General features: G+C 38.6%; 3 protein-coding genes across 3 annotated transcripts in view; 1 reads left to right on the forward strand and 2 right to left on the reverse strand.

Annotated features, from left to right (window-relative positions):
- Window positions 1-301: 301 nt before the first annotated feature.
- Window positions 302-7,592, reverse strand: LOC121961653 (tetraspanin-8-like). Its single transcript, XM_042511717.2, has 9 exons — window positions 7,382-7,592; window positions 6,181-6,246; window positions 5,529-5,642; window positions 4,918-4,992; window positions 4,684-4,782; window positions 2,864-2,950; window positions 2,486-2,545; window positions 2,255-2,338; window positions 302-1,747 (listed from the first exon to the last, which is right to left on the reverse strand). The coding sequence occupies exons 1-9, from the start codon at window positions 7,460-7,462 to the stop codon at window positions 1,643-1,645; spliced, it is 771 nt and encodes a 256-aa protein (XP_042367651.1). The 5' UTR covers window positions 7,463-7,592; the 3' UTR covers window positions 302-1,642.
- A 1,266-nt stretch (window positions 7,593-8,858) lies between these two features.
- On the forward strand, window positions 8,859-16,995 carry LOC121961660 (ras-related protein Rab-19-like). The gene is made up of 4 exons (XM_042511725.2): window positions 8,859-9,816; window positions 13,002-13,185; window positions 14,622-14,725; window positions 14,813-16,995. The coding sequence occupies exons 1-4, from the start codon at window positions 9,622-9,624 to the stop codon at window positions 14,999-15,001; spliced, it is 672 nt and encodes a 223-aa protein (XP_042367659.1). The 5' UTR covers window positions 8,859-9,621; the 3' UTR covers window positions 15,002-16,995.
- A 1,493-nt stretch (window positions 16,996-18,488) lies between these two features.
- Window positions 18,489-20,068, reverse strand: part of lrrc17 (leucine rich repeat containing 17) — a 28,907-nt gene continuing 27,327 nt past the window's right edge. Inside the window, exon 5 of the mRNA XM_042511476.2 lies at window positions 18,489-19,511. Coding sequence (XP_042367410.2) covers window positions 19,066-19,511 — 446 coding nt within the window. The 3' untranslated portion in view covers window positions 18,489-19,065. The remainder of the gene's footprint in view (window positions 19,512-20,068) is intronic.

Consider the following 20,068-nt stretch of genomic DNA (forward strand, 5'->3'; position numbering starts at 1 on the left):
TCATGTTGATAGTTTCTAGTTTTGTACTGTAATGAGCTTCTTTTATGATGTATTGTACTCATGAGACTAACCTGTGACCTTTAGGTGACTTACTTGCCTAAAGTGAAGTTATTTTCTTTCATAGAAACTGAACTGTGGTGGAAGAAGCAGCAATAATTTAATGCCAAATAACTCCATGCTTCATTCCCAAAAAGGGAGTAAAAAGCACAGTAGTGAACGTCTAACGTAGTATAAAATGGACAAATACAAGAACCAGATAATTGAATGTAAATTTTTCAGCTCTAAGAATCAAACAAAGGAACAAGAATCACATATTTTATTACTGCTATTTACAAAATATTACAGTCCATTCCATAAATAAATAAAAAAACAGTGTATGACAGAAATAAGAATACTATCCTTTGCACGAACATATTGTATATTAGGCATTTATGGTTAAAGTGCACAGGTAGACATTGGATCTGTTGTTTCAGATGAAACTCATTCGACATTTTGTTCATCAAGGATGACATTTCAACCGCAGGCAGCTCATGCAGCAAGTCATATTAGAAGTTATGTGGCGTAAAAGGCTTCTTTGGTGAGAGCGGCATCGGTCGGGATATTACAGTCTCTGCAAGAATACTGGTGACGTGTTTCCCTACAGGAGCCTCTCTCAACCTGTCTGCAGTGGCCACAATTACTCCAAACCTTTAAATCAAAATCGGCTGCAAAATAACTGAAGATTTACCGCGTGTCTACTGAATGTGCAACCAAACAGAATCCGCTCTCCTCCCGGTGGGTACAACTCACCCACTTAATGTGCTTTAAGAACCGGATGTAGTGATGAAGTGTCAAATATACATTGTGCATAACAAGGCGTCAAGACATTCTACTGTCCCGTTGAGAGCTGTGGCTCCTTCCATTGTCCAACCTGATTATTTACCCAAGAAAATACATTGCTCAATCATAAATAAATGATTACATTTCAGTCAAAGCACTTTGTAAACACTGTTTAAGAAAGGTGCTACATAACGGTTATTAATATTATTATTTGCTCAAAGATTATTGGTTGCTCTAATGCTGAAAATTCAATAAGTGAGCTTACGACAAGTACGAATGTTTAAATATGTGTGTTGAAAAGAAGTTGGTCCAGTTGATAAATTGAAGTTTTTGCTACAGTAGATGGAGTTCCATTAATATCTGTCATCCCAAAGACTTAGTGATGTATTCAGGTATGACAAAATGGAGATAAATAATATTGAATAATATTCAGACACTTGCTGTAAATAAGAAAATGCCTGGATTAACTCCAGCTACTCAAATAAAACAGATGGTTGGTTAATGCTTGGTGCCATATCCATTTGGAACATAATTTCAGAGATATGACAAAGAAAATGTGCTGATTATTAAAGACAGTTAATGTCATTAAATTGCAATGTTTTTTTACAGCAGTAAGGCAAAAAAATAAATTGATCTATGCATGTGCATTTCTTTTAAATATCAGTCACATGCATCAACAGAAAATTATAATGTCAACATATGTTGCTATAGCACAAATAGCTGGGTTATGGTATACCGCTTAATGTGTTTACATGTGCAAATACAAATAAGTTATGCTTGATAATACAGTAATTTGAAGTGTGTATCAAAACATACTAGGTGACTAGAAGGCACCAGGAACGTATCTGTTTGATTGGAGAAGAGCCATGAACTCCTGTTTCCTTTTGATCTGGCCCATCAGCTTGATGCTCATCACCAGCAGAACCCCCTGGGAGCAGAAGCACAAGAGTTAAAAGCATGATGGGGTGTTGATAAGATAAGATAAGATAAGACTTTATTGTCCATTTGCACGGAAATTTGTCTTGCATTACAAGCTCATCAATCCTTCCAAACATCACACATAAGACATCATAAAAACGACATGAGTTAAATTAAAAACAATACTGAGTTTAAATAACGGCTGCAACATGATTTTCTGCTGACCTGGGATCAAATCTGACCACCAGGAGTCATGACAGGATGCAACACTTGCATGTATTTGTATAATTAAAATTATCTTGATTAAATTAGTTCACTAGAAGCACTAGGAGGAATCTTTATTTATTTATTTTTTTTACAGATTATCTGTCTTGTGTAATTTGACAAAAATATATTTTTATTAAATTTACCAGCTGTAGCTTTATGTTTATTATATACATGGTAGGTAATGAAGAATTATTAGCTGTGTAAAGTCAGACCAAACATATAAATGTGGGGGTAAAAAACACAGACGTACCCAAAACACTCCACTTCCAAACTGTACAGCCATCGCCAAAGAGAATGCAAGCTTCAGTTCAGAAACATAAATTGGCAGGCAAGGCTGTGGAACAAAGTGTGGGTTAATTGTAAAGGTGGTAACAAAAATAGTAGTAAATATAGAAATGACATTGGGAACTACTGCTGTAATTCTTAACAATTTAGAGAGAAAACTGAACAAATTATCCAAAACAATCCTAAGATCTTTTACCTCTTGATAAACATACTGGTTCTTTGGAGCTCCGAGTGTGGCACTGCCCCGTAGTCGAATCTGGTGAGGAGGACAAAATCCTGTCACATGTTAGGACAAAAATGAGCAATAATATGTAGACAAATCAAAATCAAAAAAGAGGAATGTTGTTCATTTTTACAGCCTGGGTAAGCCAGATTACACTTCAGACTGTTTTCATGCGGAGAGCTATATTTCTTGGGTATACTGGATCAAAGACATACACAAGATCAAGGTCACTTAAAAAAAACCCAACAAAAAAGCATCCCCCTCCCCCCATGTGTCTTACTTGACTAAAAATGTGAGGCCACAGGGCCAGAATGAGTCATCTTCACTGCTTATATAAAGTGAGATACTCACGCATTTTCCCGGATAGTGACAGTTACAAGAGGGAGGAATGGAAGCACCCCAATCTTTATAGCCTTCGATAAGACCACAGCACTCAAACTGGAGATACACACACACACACACACACACACACACACACACACACACACACACACACACACACACACACACACACACACACACACACACAGGCCAAGTAAGAAGTAAAACCAAAACACTGACATAGATAAACCTGAACAAAATGCATAATCAATGTAACACACAGAAAGACAAAAACATATCTGCAGTTGCTGGCATTCCCATCATCCCTCATATCTGAGGAATAAATCACGACATTTCAATAATTTGACTGGATTTGTACTGGGAATAATTTAAGGCAGGTTGGTACCTCTTTAAGATAAGACACACCTACTTGCCTGGCCCCGCCCCAAACACTACATATACTGCTGGTGAGGCTTCATTCATGCTTGATTGCCACTGGAGTGATGTTTGTGTCTGTGTGTCTGTGTGTGGGGCATTACTGGTAAAATCCAGTGTGAGAGAGTGTGGTAGCTGGTGTCTTTCCACCTTAGATGGCCAAGAAAATGCCCCAAAAGCATCCCTGAACTAGTCAGTGATGAACACAGAACAGGTTGGCTAAGAGAAAATTTTGGTGGCCCACCTGATAAACCACACAGTTTTCAGCTGTTTGCATTAACAAACCAGTAAACTGCAATGCTAGATATAAGAATTTAAGTGGAAGCTGTCAAGGATGACAAACCAGAGGTTTTCAAGCTTTGAGGCACACCACCAGTCAAATCTTCAGTCAAATCCTGACACACAGACAAAATACACAGATTTTTACCTTTAGTGTGACTTATACTTTCTGAGAATCTCAAAATCTCCCATGTACATTAAGAATATATTCCCACAAATCCACTTAGAAATCGTGAAACAAAGACACTGCAGATCTTGCCTTAGAATGATGACGATTTTAAGTTTTCTTCAGTTTAAAAGAAATTCAGTGATAGTTTTCTGAAAACCCACATGCTCACTGCAAATAGGGACTGCTGATGGCTCATTCGGCATACTTTTAATGGAGCCAATTTCACAAGATGTGAACAAACTGGCTGAAAAAACACTGTAGGCCACAGCTTAGCTACTTGGCAATATTATACTGCTCCAATGCAATATGGGAACTCTAATTCCAAAACTTGGGGAAGATTAGTCCACCAAGTCGTAGAAAGATGAAGAATAATGTTAGCAGAAGTGATAAAAAGACTAATTCCAGTGCCCGTGTTGATATCTTTGAGATATACTGTATAAGCTTTTACTGTATATATGGATAAGTGGGACCCATCATTTATTGTATGGATTTTAAAATTCATTGAAATTAGCTTTATTGATATATTTTGCATCTCCACTGCACTTTGTAGTGGGAGGAATGTATTATCTGGATCATATATTATAAAACGTGGCCCAATTTGGATGACCCCTGGGGTGCCAACTCCCATGCTGTGATCTACCTGCTCTTTGTGCAGGCAGGTTATTGTTAGGACAACTGAGAACACCTGATGGTGCTCCAGCTTAATTAAATCTAAGTGCAGCTTTTGCAGAGTTTGCTTTAATGCTCCTTTACAACACCTGCACAGTTTCCACTCAAGTACCACACACACCACTGACTTCCACATTGTGAATGTTATGTTAATCAGTGTAAATGCAGGGCAAATTTGGTTCAATTTGATCAAATTATTAGTATTTTTTTTCAAATTTGCAAAGGTGGTTTGACATTTTATTGTGCCCATTTGAGCTGGATCATAAACTATATCACTAAAGAAAAAAAAGCTGCTTACTTCTTGTTGAATGCTATACAGCAGGGTTCTGTTGGCTTTGCTGGTTCCACTGAGCGGCATCATGGAGAGCAGCTTGGACTCCTCACGGAGCACACGTTTCTGAGGAGGCAGAAATCACACTGAACACAGTTCTTTGCATATCAACACAAACTGCAGATGCTCTTTAATGCTATAGGATAACATTAAATGTTGTAAAAATCATAATTGTAAAAGCAAGGCATTCAAGTATCATACCTCATATACATCTTGGTAACTTAGTGCCGTTCGAATAATTATTGTTTGACTGGCTGCAGCCATCCCAGTTGCATACTGCACACACACATAAAGCAACAACAGTGAGTGAAAGAGAACATAGTTTGCAGAAAACAAACAATTTGAAATCATACAACACATTGTTTTAAACAAAGATAAAAAAAAAAAAACGTCTCCAGAGGAATTAAGACTTTCTAAGCCTTTTTTTCCCTGCCACTTGCAATGAAACTTTATAAAACTAAAAGAAAAACAAAAAATATGAACTGACATGTATTACTTAGGAATGGGGAGAATTTTGCCCAAATATTTATTGCAATATAAAACATACTTTTATGGTGATAATGTCAGTGAAGAACAGTTTGTAAATTATTATTAATATCTTTTATTTACCAATTATTTTAAGATTTTGCATTATCGTAATATCCCACATCCTATTTCTTTGCATTTTTAAGACTTTCAAAACACTGATTTAAGGCATGTTAATACCAATTCAGGCCTAATTTTTAGATTAAAGAATTCAATGCCTTTTAAAGAGTTTTTGAGGATCTGCAGGAATCCTGACAGTACGAGAACATGAAGCAGTTTTTCTTTACCAGAATCAAACACCATCTCTTTCCTTTACAGGCCCCGACCACACCGAGCACTGAGAGCAGCAGGCAGCTGATCTCTACAACGTACATTATCACCACAGAAACACTGGACACCAGCTGAGGAGAAAAATAACACTGGTGTTAAAAGGGTACAACGATTGGCAAATGCCCTAATTTATGTAAAAAAAAAACTGAGATAAAAGAAGGTGTATGATTCATCTGAGATATTCACATAAACTTAATACAACAATTCAGTTTTTTTCACATGTATTTCCAACATAGCATGTCTACAGAGGAGGTCAAAGGTCAGGGTTAGAGCGAAAGGTCTGAGCTACGGAACGGAACATTTAGGCCCTGAAGATAATTCACTGTCGTACTGAAGGACACTGTAAGTGGCAGATGCTTGCCAACATGAGGCTTGAACTCGGTCTTTCAGAACAAAGACCAAATAAAAAAAAGTGCTGCTGTGGATTTTTCAGGCAATATTGATGGAAGACCAAGTAAACTCATGCATTAATAATCCCCCAATCGTCCTTGGATGTCCCAGCAACTCTTTTGTTCCTTTTAAAGCCCAACAAGATAAGAGTTATTTCTGCCTCCACATTGCTTATAGGGTATTATTTTCATCTGGTCAGAAAATAATCAGAAGTCTTACTTTGCCGGTTTGTATGAGGTCTCTGTGCCAAGCTACTGTCATTGTCAACATGAAGAAGCACAGCGCCTTTGGAGAAAGGAACACAACAAATTAAAGTCTGCAAGTGAAGACAAGAACTGTAGAAGGCTATGCAGAAAATGCAGGGAAAGGAAGTATTTTAGTTTAAAAATGTCTTAAATTTTGTATTTGATTTTAATGTTGTTTGTCAGTCACTGGAAAAGTGTCACAGGATTAGCCTACAACTATGGTAATTCCCTGAGTTGGCCCCATTCAGTACGCAATTCAAGCAGTTGCTTTGGGGCTTTTTTTAACGAACAAGAGATGATGAGAAAATAAAAACTGAACTTACAAAACAATAACTGACATTTTGTGCCGTGTTTTGCAAACAACTAGAGACAAAACGTAAAAGCTTAGGGATGGGTAAAATTGGACAATATAGGTAGGCTAAGTAAATAATTTACTGCCCCCTGTAAAACAAGAAATCCAAGGATTGAATGGTTAAAAAACAATAAACTAAGGGTATAAGAAAAATTACTGCATTTACTGCAGTGTTTTAAAATCATGTTGCTGCTAATAGTCCTCAATTTAGTCTTTAAGCACAAATAATGTACATATAAGCATGTAGACTAAAAATTAAAATGTACAAGTTGGTTCAGTGTCATGTGGTACAATAAGGGGGGTCACCAAACAAAATCCTGCTCTGGGCCCCCAAAAGTCTCGGGCCGGCCCTGTTAATACCATTAAAGGATGATAATATCACAGCCAAATGGACACCTATAATGCACATGACTCTAAAATCGAGGCTGACATCCACAAACACATAGTAAACAGTAGCTTATAGAGATATTACAGATATTCCAGAGGCCGGTGGGAGGAGGGATAGAAGATGCTATTTTGTAAATGCAAATTATTTTCTCATCACATTCATTGTGTAACCTACAACATTATAGTGCATAAAATCCAATGCATGCATTACCACATAGTAACCTGCATTCATTTCGATGGAGAATTGCTGCAGCATGTTATTGAGAGACAGACATAGAGCACTAGCATGGTGTTATCTGGGTCAATAATAATCTGATGATTTAGGTCAAAATAGCAGCATGCAAATCCTAACTTTAATCAGAGAAATAGCCTATACAAGACAATCAAATAGGCCTCTTGTCTTAAATTGCATTCAAAAGCGGTGAAATGTACCTACCATATGCACAGCGTTTGCAAAAATAAACGGCCTTTTCAGGCTCGTTTTATCCGCCACCACGACCACTGCGCTCCGCTGCATGCTGCTGCTTCTCTCCCAGCCTTTAAAACGCTTTTTACATACAGAAAATATTGAGGCTACAGGGCTGTGATTCTGACTGTAAGGGCATTTATCTCTGCGCACAGGACGTCACTGTGATGCACTGGGTGAGGGGTCTGTGCTGCTTTCAATTGCAGTCGGAAAATTTTGGCATCAAGGTGGGTTAGCGCAGGAATGATGTGTTAGCCATGATGCATTCAGGGCAGATCGGTGCAATGTGCATTATGAGCAGGGACGTAGAAATACTGACCAGCTGAAATACACCCTTAGCTCCCAGATTTCTCAGATTTTATTTATTTAGTTTACTAATGGATTATTTCTTTTGAACTGAAACACGTGTTAGTTATAAAACTAGTAAAATTTAAACACGCCCTTCTATACGCCACTGTTTGTATGTATGTTTTGTAGATATAAAGCCACTTTCACTGTTGCACCAATTAAAAAAGAGCACTCACAAATTTTGTTCTAACATTTAATTAAAAAAAAAAGATTTGCTATAGTCCATTACGCACATGGACAAAAAAGACCTGACGTAAAATGAAAAAATAAACATAACAAGTAGGGCTGGGTATTGTTTTGAAAAAAAAATCATGATACCAGTACTCTTAAAGTGATGATGACACTGATAGAGTACTTGATTTGATACCCTTTTTTTCCTACTGCATTCCCATTAGATGAATGGAACCGTTCACTTGTGCAAAATGCCACCAAACGCCACAGGTGATAAGTAGAGCCATACTTCCTATTGTTTTAGTGGCCTCTCAGGGATGCTTAACTGCCAACTCCATCATACACTGCCCCTTATTTTATTACAACATAGGCCAGTTATGATAAAATATGCCTGACCATGTAAAGGCCCCCCACTTTGGCAGGTTAGGATTAGGGGTAAACTAATAAAAAAGCCCTCTAACAAGAAATGCAAAGTTAATAACAGCAATTTAGTGCTCTGAAGACCTGTTCATCTAATTCTGCCTCCACCCAGAAAAAAAATTAAAAAATGTTGAGACTAATTCCCGGTTATGTTCTTTATCTTAAGAAAGTTCAATTATACACTATACTATATAAATATTAGATCAATAAAAACTATTATTACATACAGAAATATATAAATTACACATGCAGTAACATAGATGATAAACACTTGAACACTCAAAACATCCCAAAGTGTGTTGTGCACTCTTTTACATGACTGATACCTTTCTACTGGTAAAATGACTGCATTACCCAGGATCCCACAGCCACAGTGGGGCTGGGCTACTTTTCTAGAACAGGTAGGGCGGGTTTCTATTGTTTCCACAGGTGCTATCAACAGAGAGAGAGAGAGAGAGAGAGAGAGAGAGAGAGAGAGAGAGAGAGAGAGAGGCAGGAGGCTATAAGTCAGTGAGAACAGGAAAAACTGATGACAGAAGGACGCAGAGATAAAGCGAAGCAGAGAGGAAAAAGAGGCTGACACGTGTGTGAAAGAACAGCAGGTGGATTGGACAGGAACCTAGGTTACAGACAAGAATCTTTTTTATGTTTATATTAAGGAAGTTTCCTTTTTCCTTTGGTGAACAGCTAACCTGTGCAGGAGGACAAAAAGGATGGGATGTGTAGACATGCTTTTTTGCGCTGTGGGACACAAACTGGGTCAACACCTGAGAAGGAGCTGAAAGGAGCAGCAGTTACTGAGGCGGTTTTGTCCAACTGGAAGAGTACAAGAAAAGAGAGGGAGATACTGAAGAAAGAGAAAACATTTTAGTGTTCACCACTGCAAACAGGCAGTTGAATCTTCCAGATTGCTGCTTGTTTTCTAACCTTTGCACGACACCTTTTTGCATCTTGACAAACAAACTTTTTGAACCCTAAACTGGTTTTACAGGCTACATGTGGACTAATGTAACCAAAGTCACCCTGCTGCAGGAAATCTGACCAACTGTAGCTCTCACTGGAGGGAGAAACTGTTTCTTTTTGGATAACAGTTCTCAGCATAACTGCATTTTGTGATCAGTTTGCTCTCTTGTGACAGATCTGTTATTCAAGCATAAAGATAACAGCATCTCTAGGCCTCAAACATTCCTAGTGATCTACGGTACATAAGAGAGGGAGTGTTTCCTCCATTCTCACACACTCACATCCACAGACTCTACTGTACCTCCACCATGCAGGCCCTCGGACCTGAGCATGACGACTCTTTTGATTTCCTCTTCAAGATTATTCTGATCGGAGACTCAAATGTAGGGAAGACCTGCGTGGTGCAGAATTTTAAGTCAGGGATTTTCTCAGAGAGACAGCAGAACACTATAGGAGTGGATTTTACTGTGAGGACGGTGGACATCGAGGGGAAGAAAGTTAAGGTTGGCACTGGCGTGACTGAGTGTGTGCAGGGACATTAATGCATGTGGAGTCTTTTGGGGTGTGTGTGTTGAAGTGGTAATAACAATATATGCAGAACTTATACATCTATATCCCATATGCGGAACTTTTTCTGCAACTAGCCATCAGTGATGAAAGGGGTATACAGTTCAGTAGATACAAGAAATGTACCTGAAGAATTAAAAGTAAAAATATACAGTGAAAACCCCAAACCCCAAAATTAGAAAAAGAGAAAAAAGAAAAATGGCAATACATTTTCTGTTAAATAGCTAACTGATACGTCAACTAATCACTTAAGCTGTAGGCTAAACTGATCATTTAATTCATGACTAAACATCATATTTTATAAACTCTTATTGTCTTTTTTAAATGAAAATCTTAACATGTAAAGTACATAAAGCTGTCAAATAAATATTGTGAAGTTAAAAGCACAATGTTTCCCTCAGAAATGTAGTGCAGTTAAAGTATAAACTGGCATAAAGAGAGTACTTGTGTGAATGTATTTAGTTACATTCCACCACTGTTAACCATATATTCAGAGTTAAATTTTCAAAATACAAATGACTGTTGTAGTCACTGAAGACATTAAGTAGCACGTGACTGTAGATTAAAGTCAAGGATTTGGCATTAGAAAGGGGTAAAGAAGGACTTTAAGGTGTTAGAGACTATCCTGGGGTCTTGGAGAGTCCTAAAAAGTATTAAATTCAATTTTATAAAAGGCCTTATAAGGTATTAAAAAGTCTTAAATGATAAATGTCAGCTATAAAAACACTTAAATGAAATTTAATTGGTTAATCCATACATTCGTTTTATGTGTCTTATCTTGATCCAGGTCCCAATTAATTTTTTAATGAGGAATTATTGCTGTATACTTCTGGGAAATAGGGAAAATAATGTGATATAATAATGAATAATTACAGAACATATCATCCCTACTGTTTACCATCATATATTAAAAAGTTGGCCCTGTGTGACTCTGAAACAAGTGTTAAAATGCATTTTATATGCTATTAAAAAGCCTTTGATTTAACAAACAACTTAACAAACAACCCTAATTATGCTGCAGCGAAATGCCTAGATCCCTATCATGGGTGTTGTAGAGCCAGCTGGCTCTGACAATGAAAGGCACAACAGCAAACTGCAGCATGTTTACTGTATGTCCCTTTTCTTGAAAAATATTTTATGAATACTATGGCATAAATCAGGAAAACTCCTGTCAGATGTGATGGCCTTTTAAGGTTTAGGGCCAAATGACACCACAGTGAGAGGTGTCCTTTGGTTATAGTGTCAGTTAGACTCAGTCCAGAACCAGTCAGACCAGCTGCTCACATGAAGGACCCGTACTTCAGGTTTTGCTTGAGGCTTTTGTGCAGACAAAAACAAACCTGGGATGACTTCTCTGTTCCGTCATTGAGATGGAAAAGGAAGTAAACCGTTTAGGTGCACAGTGATTGCTTCTGCATGCATCAGAAATTACTCTGTTACCTGAGTAGTTCTGGAAACCCTTTAGATCATCATTCATGTGCAAATTAATTATCTGTAGTGGTCAATGGGTAGTCACATCCACTGTGGCACTACTGTGAATAAGGGTGCCCAAACTGAACAAATTAAGTCATGAAAATATCAGAATTTACTATTATTTCTTATGTTTCTGTTTGTATGAATGCCATGAAGCTTTATCTGTAGATTTGTCATGGCCAGGGGGGAAGAAACAGTCACACACACACTCAAATAAACACACCTACACCAATTGTATTGTCTTGTTGACAAGCCAGTTAGATGACTGTAAGATAAACAGTCATGACATGCTGTCTCAACTTAAGTCGTCTATTCAAGTTTAATTCAGAAGGCATAATTTCATATATCTTTGTCATAAAACCTCAAAGGTATAATTTGCAGAATTGTTAGTTACTGTAAACATGCTCGCCAGTGAACGTGAAAGTAAAAGCCAACCCTCAGAAAAATTGCTGCACGTGTTACATTTGCACGTTATTATTTGGCAGATTCATTAAAACTTAAGATTTCAACAGTGTTGAGGCAAATGTGCAGTTGGTTTAGGCACAAAAAAAAACACATGGGGGAGTGCACAATTTCTGTTGTAAACAAAGAAATGTCATGGTAAGTCACAGTAAGTAACAGTCATTTCTCTGTGAAAAAATACACTTTTTGTGGCACTATCCCCGCTGGTAGCTACAAAACATGTCTGGAGCCTTAAAAGTGTCAAAAAAAGCACAGACGGGCCACTACAAAATGCCCAGTTGGAGACACAGCAATGGTTCACTAAAACACAACCAGTTTAGTTGTTTGTTGGTCTTGAACAGTGGTTTGCTGCCTGATTTGTCTCATGTAAACACTATGTCTCAAATATGATCATAACCTACATAAGCCTAAAAAACAGGTTATTCATGTCCATGTAACCACTCTTACTGACTCCACAAACAAACAAACAGCGCTCAGCCCCTGTTTGGGTGTTAACCTCAACCCCCAACTTACAATTCAAGCCTGAGGCTGCATGTCATTGAGCTACTCAATACTTTGTGCATTTGCCCTTTCTATTTTTCTTCTCCAGTCTTTGATGATAAGTGGTCATAGCTGCTGTTTTATTGTCACAGTCTGTAGGCTATCCTGCACAAGGAGGAGGATTTTCTTGAATTTTCTTCCCTTGAGAGATCTTTTGTCTGCAGTGAGTCAGTGCACTCACTTCTTTCTTTATTTTTGCAACTTCAACATACAGAGTGAGTAATAAAAAAATAAAAGCTGTCTTTTTAAGAGTATGTAAAATACACAAGTGTTATATATGTTTACAGGCTATATTTAGATCCAAGAATGAACGCCTTTATTTCATTCACTTGTAATCTAGTTTCAAAGCTTATCCAGATAGGAATAGTTCAAACTACAAACACTGGTGCTGAAAACAAATGGGTTGAGCTGGTGAGTTTATATTGGTTGCTATGACAGCTGTTACCAAGTTAACATGGTCTGTCAGATGCTCAGGGAATAATCTGCAGAGGGATACAAGGAATCTGACACACTGTTCCTCACGTGTGTGTGTGTGTGTGTGTGTGTGTGTGTGTTATATTCTATCGCCGTTGTCAGCCAATTCAGTCTATATAGCTGTTACAGCTGATTCCTTGTTCCCGTCTATGTCTGTGTGTGTGTGTAACAGATGCAGGTGTGGGACACGGCAGGTCAGGAGAGGTTTCGTACGATCACCCAGAGCTACTACCGCAGCGCTCACGGTGCTATCATCGCCTATGACATCACACGGCGCTCGACCTTTGACTCGGTAACTCACTGGATCAAAGAGGTGGAGCTCTATGGAGCGACCAATGTAGTGCTGGTTCTTATAGGTGAGTGTGGACATGAAAAGTTAACGTGAGGCGCAGTTATACAGGATGTCTGTGTATCAGAAGCAATTTGTAAGAAGAGGGTGGACAAAAAAACAGACAGTAATGTCAAGTGATTGAAGTGAATAGCTGGGTGGTAAAAGTTTTGAACTCAGAATCAACTAAAATTTTCTTGTAGAGGCTAATAAGTGTGGAAAAACGAAGCTTTCAATTCACTGGATCTCTTCTATTACACATACACTTAAAAACATATGTTGCAGCATACAGCACTGCATGTTCACATAAATGTGATGAAATTTTGCCCTTGGCATGTAAGTTAGGCAATTTTATAATAGAATTAACAGGGCTTTGGCAATACAGACTACTGTTAGGTGTTTAAAGTGACAGTTCACCCCAAAAATCAGAAATACATATTTTCCCTCTTACCCGTAGTGCTATTTATCGTTTTAGATTTTTTTTGGTGTGGGTTGCAGAGTGTTGGAGGTATCGGCCATAGAAATGTTTACACTCGCTCCAATTTAATAGATGGCAGTCCTCTTGTGGGGCTTAAAGTGCAAAAAAAATAAAAAATACATTTGAAAAACTTAACAGCAGATTATCTTTCCCATGTATAAATTACTGAATGGGCCAACCAGGCACAGACACAGGGGCTCAAAGTGTCAGGGCCCCCTGGTATTCACTAGCAAAATGTCACTCAAAGAGACACTAACCAGTAAAAGACTTAAAATGACCACATGAAGCACAAAATGACAATAAATAAATGCAAAAAGGCCACAAAGAGGCGGAATTGCTAAGAGATGCAAAACATCTGCTAAGAGACACATGACAACTATGAAAAGGGACAAGAAAGAAAAACAAATTACAAGAAGACACAAAATGGCTACAAAGAGACACAGAGGAATGCATAATGAGGACAAAGACATTCAAAACGTTGAAAGGGGTTAAACAACGATAAAGCCTGTTTCTCCTGCTCCAGAGAGGTGGTGGGACGTTTTCCATATCTGTGCCCAGGGGCCCATTGTCTCATAATCTGCCTATGCTCTTTCTCGAAATGAACTGGTTGCTCAAGATCATCCACAGACCTTGTTTTGAGCAGTTTCATACAGGAACTACTTTCTTTTTACTGAACTAAACCTGCAAACCACATCATGCGCAAGAGGAAAAGTACATCTAATGTTTGCTCACCTAGCACCACTGAGCTAGACGATGTTACATAGAGGATGCCATACAGTTTACATCTTGCACTGTCAAGAGTACGGGCCTCTTACATGCTTGCTTTCTGTGCGCTGATACACCAACATTTGGCAACTCACAAAACAATCAAGAATGATATTAGCACTACAAGTAAGAGGAAAAACGTGCATTTCTTTATTTTAGGGTTCAACTGTGCCTTTTAAAGTATATCTGTATTTCTCAGCTTCCTGACTCTCTCCATGTAGGTAACAAATGTGACCTGGAGCAGGAACGTCAAGTTCTGTTTGAGGAAGCCTGCAATCTGGCAAAGGAGAAAGACATACTTGCTGCTCTAGAAACATCTGCAAAGGTAACAAGTGCACTCAGGCATTTACAACACAGAGGAGCTGGTAAAAAAATGTTTTCTAAAGTTTCCTATCTCCTTCTCTGTGTGTAGGAGAGTCAAAATGTGGAAGAGGCTTTTCTCATGATGGCCAAGGAGCTGCTGTCTCGTAATGGCCTCAATGTCCAGCAGGGGGACTCAGAGAGCGGTAACACACCTCGAGTGCTCCTCCGGTCCAACTCTCGGCCGGTTAACGGCATGGCAGCTGCTTACACGCCACCAGAGAAGAAGACATGTTGCTGATTCGAATGTGGATAGGATGGACAATCATTGTGGATGTTGGAGAAAGGGAATGATAAGGGTATAAGATGCACAAATGTGGAATATGGCTATAAGAGGCCTCAAGAACTCAGAATCTTTGTATTGAGGAAGGTAAACTTTAGTATTGAAATATCAGTTCAGTTTACTTTTCAGTGACTTACCTGACCCAAGATATAAATAAATATATAAATATTTATATATAATATAAATAATTGTTGTGGCAGATTTTACAAAATGAATGCCCCTTTCCTTTAAAACTTTGCATAGGAAATGGAAATTCGTCTTACCAGGACATCTGAAATTTCCCTGTTTTTCTTTTTGTGCTCTACATTTTTCTCCATTTCTCATTCACTGAGAAAGACGAGGCACAAGCAACTCTCATGTGCATGCCACGTAATAAGAGTAGACTTTAAAGGCCCAGACACCACAAACCGACTTCACAGAACCATTGGCAACAAAGGATTGTTGCTTCGCCTCGCATTGCCTCTGTCAGGGCCAAAAAGTTGCACCCAAAAACATCACAAAGACAACAGTCAATGGCCAACTAGCACGTACATTCTGCACCTGCATGAAGGGAAATAACTCTCCATTTCAGTAGGTGGTAGCAGACAGAATACATCATTCAAAAAGGGAAATTGGAAGACCAACAGCATGCTTTCAAGTTCCTCATTGGCCAGTTAGCACACTAACAACACAACGTGATGTTAGAGGAACAAATTACATTAACCGTACATAACAATTACGAACTAGTTCTGCTAAAGAGCTCAGTGACTAGAAAATTATCTTACCTAATATAAAACACTTGTTACAATGAAACATCCTCTTGACTTTAGTCGTTTGTTCACTTTTACCACTTTTGTTTCTCTTCTCGTTCACTAAGTTGAACTGCCAATCAGAGTGATTTCTCTCACTGACAGGCTCCACCGTCAATTAAACAAGCTGAATCAGCTGCAAAAAAGGCAACAAGGGCAGACTAGTAACAAAACTGCGGGACACATTGAAAAAACTAGGGCAATGGACACTCACTAATGGGCCAACATTAACCAATGGCTGACTGTTGGCTTGGTGTGTCAGGGCCTTTTGAGTCGTAGAGCTTGCACACGCTGTTCAGTGCCAGAAACATGATAACAAAGAGTCTCACAGAAAAATAAGGAAGTTTGGCAAATTAGTAAGTTTATGTTGTAATTGAACAAAATGCTGTCTCCACACTTCACTCTGCTGGAAAAGATGTTAAAATATGGTAAAGATGTTAGATGTTATTGTAGCACATCAGACTCTGAGTATTTCACCCATGTGACCTCCATATTGTGGTGCCGCAATGACGAGCTGTGATCCTCTGCTGCTGCACTCTGGATGAAAACATCCTGGAGAACCTGCTGCAAGCCAAAATACTGTGAAATAGAAATATTTGTTTGACTAATAATATCTTTCATTGCTGTATGTGAAACATTTCTTATATGAGCCTGTGGACATTCATTGTGAACACTGGAGGGCACTGTGCTGTCACACATTACCAAAACCTGCAGGTTGGTTGTTCATTGCCTCAGACAGTAAATAGGAAGGTGATTTAAAACATCTGTGAAGCCACTAAGACACAATTAACTACGTTTACATGCAACCCAGTAAACAGGAAAAATCACCTTTAAGGCTGGTGTTTGCCAAAATCACTTCCTGCCAACACAATAGTCAAAGTAACTGAGCTAACAAGGCTTACATCCAGGATATAATCTGTCTTTGCGTCTAATGCCAAGTTGGCAGGCCTTATTCAAACACCAATCTGGAAGTCATGTAGCAGGACTCGCACTGATTGTTACTCTCTTACACTAATTCATTTAATCTGCCTTAATGCTCATTGATTTAGTTACAAGCGGAACAATCTTGGGAACAATTCAGCTGTAGGCTTGCCCTGTTATCCAAAATGAGAATCTTGCTCCATCAGACCACCAATAAATTACAAATCTATGACAATGAAATAATGTCATTCCTCAGCGGGGACTTACTTAAAGGTGTGGGCATCTATTGGCAGAGATGTAATATAATACTCATAAATACGTATGTTTAATTACTGTATAATCACCTGAAAATAAGAATTGTGTTATTGTTACCTTAGAATAAGCAATTTATATCTACATACAGAGTGAGTCCTCTTCCACTGAATCCACCGTGTTGCTTCTACAGTAGCCCAGTGCAGACAAATCAAGCACTGGCTCTAGATACGGCAATTTGTGTTTTTGCATTGCCCACCAAAGTTCTCCTAAACAATTGGCACAAAGCGGAAGTTTCAGTTCTGCAACCTCACCTCCAGATACTACCAAATCCTACACACTAGGCTTTTAATTTGAGCAAGTTCTACTAAATTGAAATCTGATCTGCTCTATCCTGTTTTTAACTGGTCTAAAGGCCCAAAATGTGACCATACCTGAGAATAATAATCTCAATGATAAGACTTCAAGTTAAAAAAAAAAGTGTTTATGTTATGTGTTATGTGTTATGTGTCTTCAGTACACTGGATGGCACTAGCTAACAACAAGGGAAGACTGGATTTCCCGCCTAAACCTTATTGATAGATGATAGTTTTGTGGGTGCATGTTATACCTTTACTTGGTTGAAATGTAGCCTGTGGGCAGTTTCAGGAGTAACTTACCTGATTTGATTTAAAAAAAGTCAGAAAATTTCCATCATTGACAGCGATAAGGGTTCTAGCAACAAACTACTATGCAATGTAAAGATATAGTGGAGGAATGGTGCTGTGGGCAGACAACGAATTTATGCTGCTTCCATATGTGTTGTAATCCAAGCTTTTCTGTGGTTTGTTGTGGCAAACCTATCTGGCTGTGCATGCATGTAAGTACATAAATGTGCTAGCATCGCCACTGCTTTGCATTGCACCGATAATGCAGTTACAACCACCTTCTGGTTCACCCCCGGTTAACACCGATAGCTCTGCAGCACTGTTGCCATTGGTTAGTGTTGTTTATGGAGTTAGCACCATTAGCTTCTGTCTCAACCATCTCCATATTGAGAATCATGTGTAGACCTCTCATACACTAAGTTTTACAAAGAACCCCTTTAAGGTCTAATATCAGGCCATTTATATAATTTAGCATGTTAAGCAATAATTATCAGTCATGATACATTTGGGAGATTCCAAGTTAAGTGTATCTGGAAACTTACATGACCTCATCAAAACAGTGAGTCACTGTATGACCCAGTACATCTGCTTCCAATCATATTGGGTTGCTAACCACTGGCACTGTAGGTTCAACAAGTTTTGTATGTTGACTTACATTTTTTGTTGTCAGTCATGTCTGTCCAGACATAAGGAGAAGTTTGCCCTCAGGGTTTTCTGGCACAAAAACATTCTTGTTCAGGTTTAGGTAAAAGACCATGGTTTGGGTTTAAATGAAAAGATTTCTGTCAGAAACAAAAAAAATGTCATATGTGTCTATCCATCACTTAGTAAAACAAATTTTCAGAAAAAATAAACCCAATTTTATTTCCAGAAAACAGGTAGACAATGTCATACATTAATTAATACAAAAAAAGAATAAAAACTACTTCCTTGAAAGGAAAATAAAGTACATCCCGAACTCATTATCAAAATGACTGTAACAGAAGAAAAAAGAGCACCTGCAGTTCATTGTGTGATATTCAGAGAAACGTTTTTTGTCATTGGGGTTATTAGATCTGATACAGACTGAATCGGGAATGTTCTGCAAAAAAGATAAAACAAAAGCTCAAATGCAAGCTCCTAAACCTTTAAATGCAAACTTAGCAATATAACATTGCAACTAATAATCTTTTAAGAAAATGTTAACATTCTAAAATCTGATTTTCTTTTATCCACACAAGATGGAAAATGTTGATTACTCAAAGGATTTTTCCCCACAAATTGTACTTTTAAGCATCATGTTTTATTTAAACAACAAATCACTAAGTCTACCTTTATGAATCCATTCTTCAGCCTGTCTACAGACCTCCATTTTATTTCAACACTCCTTTGACCTCCACACTAAACCACACCTGTCTGCTGATCCACCATCTTTCTAACTCAGCCTGATGATCTCAAACCTATTCGGCTTCTTCTTTTCTTTCAGGTGTTGTGGCAAACGATCACCATGCGCAGCAACCGTTTCCCCGACCACCTCCTGTGCCTCATTGTCCATCCCCCCTTGTCCTCCCTGTCCTGTATCCATTCCTCCAGTTTGTTTATCCTTGGGACATTCCCCATTGTAGGTCTTGACATAATCCTCGACACGCCAGCCCCTGAACTCCTCTGGCTCGGAGCAGATGAGGCCGGTGTAGAAGATGCCGGGATGGTGCTTGAGCCAATAGATCAGGTAGTGGATGTTGTAGTCGCAGATCCAGGGGTTGTTCTCCAGCGAGAGCTTCCGTAGGAAGTAGAGGTCCTCCAGTACACCATACTGAAAGTAATGGAGGCTGTTGTTGGACAGGTCAAGCTCACGGAGGTACAGCAGTCCTGCGAATGCAGCTGGGAGGGGAAAAAAAGTAGAACAAAATAAGATGCTTTCTTATACTGATGTCTGAATGTTAAAATATTCATCTTGTCACCTTTTCTTAGCAAACATTTATTTATTCACACATTTTGCAGAAATGGAGTAACATAACTATTTACTTGAAATAGTGTTCCTAGCCACGTGTTATATCTAACCCCTACAGGTAGTGTACAGTTGGTTTACTGGAGCCCTTTTGCAGAAATTGCTGCTTACTGCCTCAGAAAACTGCACAGATGAGAGTTGTGAGAGTAAAGCAGTGTGCTGTAAAATCAAAACAATGAACTTCAAGACACCAGACAGAGCTGAAGGGAACTGCAGAGTTCAGGCTGTTCTCATGTACTGTTTGTATGTATACCTATGGAAAGTACTGCAGCTGAATTTGCATATAGGGCTGCACGTGATGAATGGACTGACGGGAGTAAAGAAGGAAGTAGTACAAAGGGCGAAAGTTTGCCTGAGCAGGCAGATTGGGGTGTTGGGTGGGTCTAACAAACACAAGACTTTCCCTCAGGAGAAGGTGTTTGTGTCCCCT

The sequence above is a fragment of the Plectropomus leopardus genome, chromosome 22, assembly GCF_026936395.1.
Source record: "Plectropomus leopardus strain MGB_pleo_1.0 chromosome 22, ASM2693639v1, whole genome shotgun sequence".
Taxonomy (NCBI): Eukaryota; Metazoa; Chordata; class Actinopteri; order Perciformes; family Serranidae; genus Plectropomus; species Plectropomus leopardus.